General features: G+C 55.6%; 1 protein-coding gene across 1 annotated transcript in view; it reads left to right on the top strand.

Annotated features, from left to right (window-relative positions):
• PLEKHG4B (pleckstrin homology domain containing, family G (with RhoGef domain) member 4B) overlaps positions 1 to 1855 on the top strand; it is a 111403-nt gene that overhangs the window by 70021 nt on the left and 39527 nt on the right. Inside the window, 1 exon segment of the mRNA XM_006900176.1 lies at positions 538 to 1181. Coding sequence (XP_006900238.1) covers positions 538 to 1181 — 644 coding nt within the window.

The raw sequence follows: 1855 nt of genomic DNA, 5'->3' as shown, positions 1-1855 counted from the left end.
TATTTAATCTTGTGATTAGCTATTGTGAAGGGTATTGCTTTTCTTAGCTCCAGCTCTGTATTCTCTTTGTCGCTGTAGAGAAATCCAACTGATTTTTTGTATGTTGATCTTGTATCCTGCTACTTTGCTGAATTGGTCCACTGTGTTCAATAGTTTTCTTGTTGAGTCTTTAGGGTTTTCTAAGTTTACTGTCATCTGCATAGAGAGATAATTTTACCTCCTCTTTGCCAATTTGGATACCTTTTTATTCCCTTGTCTTATTGCTATCACTAAGACTTCCAATACAATATTGAGTAAGAGAGGTGATAGTGGGCATCCTTGCCTAGTTCCTGTTCTTAAAGGGACTGCCTTTAACCTCTCTCTATTGAGAACAACGTTGGCTCTTGGGTTTCTTCTGGGCCACTCACATCAGCCACACCAGTCATCTCCCTGGCCCACTGCCCTTCTCCTTCCTTCATAACCCTCCCTCTCTCAGGGGCCCCCTCCTTCACTGACTGGCCTTGTCACTGACTGGCCTCCCTTCTTCCCTGTCTCTAGGTAGCTGTTTGGGAAACATCCCACTGGGAATGCAGACAACACCTGGCCCCTGAAGCTCCATCTTCCTTGCTGGACACTGGGGATTTGAGGAATGGCTGCCACGCTGCCACCACAGGACAGCTAAGGTCAGGTAGCCAGTGTGAGCTGCAGCCACATCATGTCAGGTGGTCACAGGGCCAGCATGCCAGCTGCTACCTGGAGACACCCCGCCCTGCAGCCACGTCCAGCCCTACCTCGCAGCCTTTCCCCCGGGAGGCCCAGCCCTCTGGCCAAGATAATGTGAGGACACAGGAGAGCATGCATGTGAGCCCAGGTGTGCCTGCTCTAAAGGACACGCTGCCCTTGCTGGGGGCTCCCCAGGACCATGGCTCCCTCTGCCACCCTGAGCCCACCTGGGCCCCAAGCCTCCACCTCAGGAAGTACCCCCTGAAGAAGATTATGAAGAAAGCACAGAACTGTAAGAAAACCAAATATGCTGACCTCAGGGAGCCGCAGCAACCTGGACACACTGGGGTGCATAGCAGAGGTCTGGAAGTGACCAACACAGTGGCAGCTGAGACTCCCCTGCCACCCCAGCACCACAGCTTGTCCTCGCCATCCAGGGTCTACCACTCTGAAGGGGACAGAAGGCCACACACAGGAAGGTGAGATGGACACTGCTCACTCTTAGGTCAGCATTGTGATGGCAGTGGGCACTCTGTGTGAGGTAGAAACCTGGGCAACCTGGCTGGGGGACGGGCAGAGTTTAAACAGAGCCTGGGGGTTCACAGGGCTTCAAGCACTGCCCAACCCACCCAGAAGCCCAGGAAGGACAGCTTTGTCTTGTGTTTCATAAAGAGAAACTATGAGGAGATGTGGACACAGAGTTCTACCTGAGGTTATGAGGCCACCAGGAGCTATGGCCCCCTTCTCCTTTGGCCTGGATGTGACAAGGCCACTTCTCCCCTTGGTCTGGGTGTGACAGGGTCATCTCCCTTCACTGCCTGGGTGTGACAGGGTCATCTCCCTTCACTGCCTGGGTGTGACAGGGCCACCTCCCCCCACTACCTGGGTGTGACAGGGCCACTCCCCCCACTGCCTGGGTGTGACAGGGCCACTCCCCCCACTGCCTGGGTGTGACAGGGTCATCTTCCCCCACTACCTGGGTGTGACAGGGCCACCTTCCCCCACTGCCTGGGTGTGACAGGGCCACCTCCCCCCACTGCCTGGGTGTGACAGGGCCACCTTCCCCCACTGCCTGGGTGTGACAGGGCCACCTCCCCCCACTGCCTGGGTGTGACAGGGCCACCTCCCCCCACTACCTGAGTGTGACAGGGCC

The sequence above is a fragment of the Elephantulus edwardii genome, unplaced genomic scaffold (genome assembly GCF_000299155.1).
Source record: "Elephantulus edwardii isolate Elephantulus edwardi_28Jun2011 unplaced genomic scaffold, EleEdw1.0 scaffold00274, whole genome shotgun sequence".
Classification (NCBI taxonomy): domain Eukaryota; kingdom Metazoa; phylum Chordata; class Mammalia; order Macroscelidea; family Macroscelididae; genus Elephantulus; species Elephantulus edwardii.
This window is presented reverse-complemented; position numbering and strand designations above follow the sequence as displayed.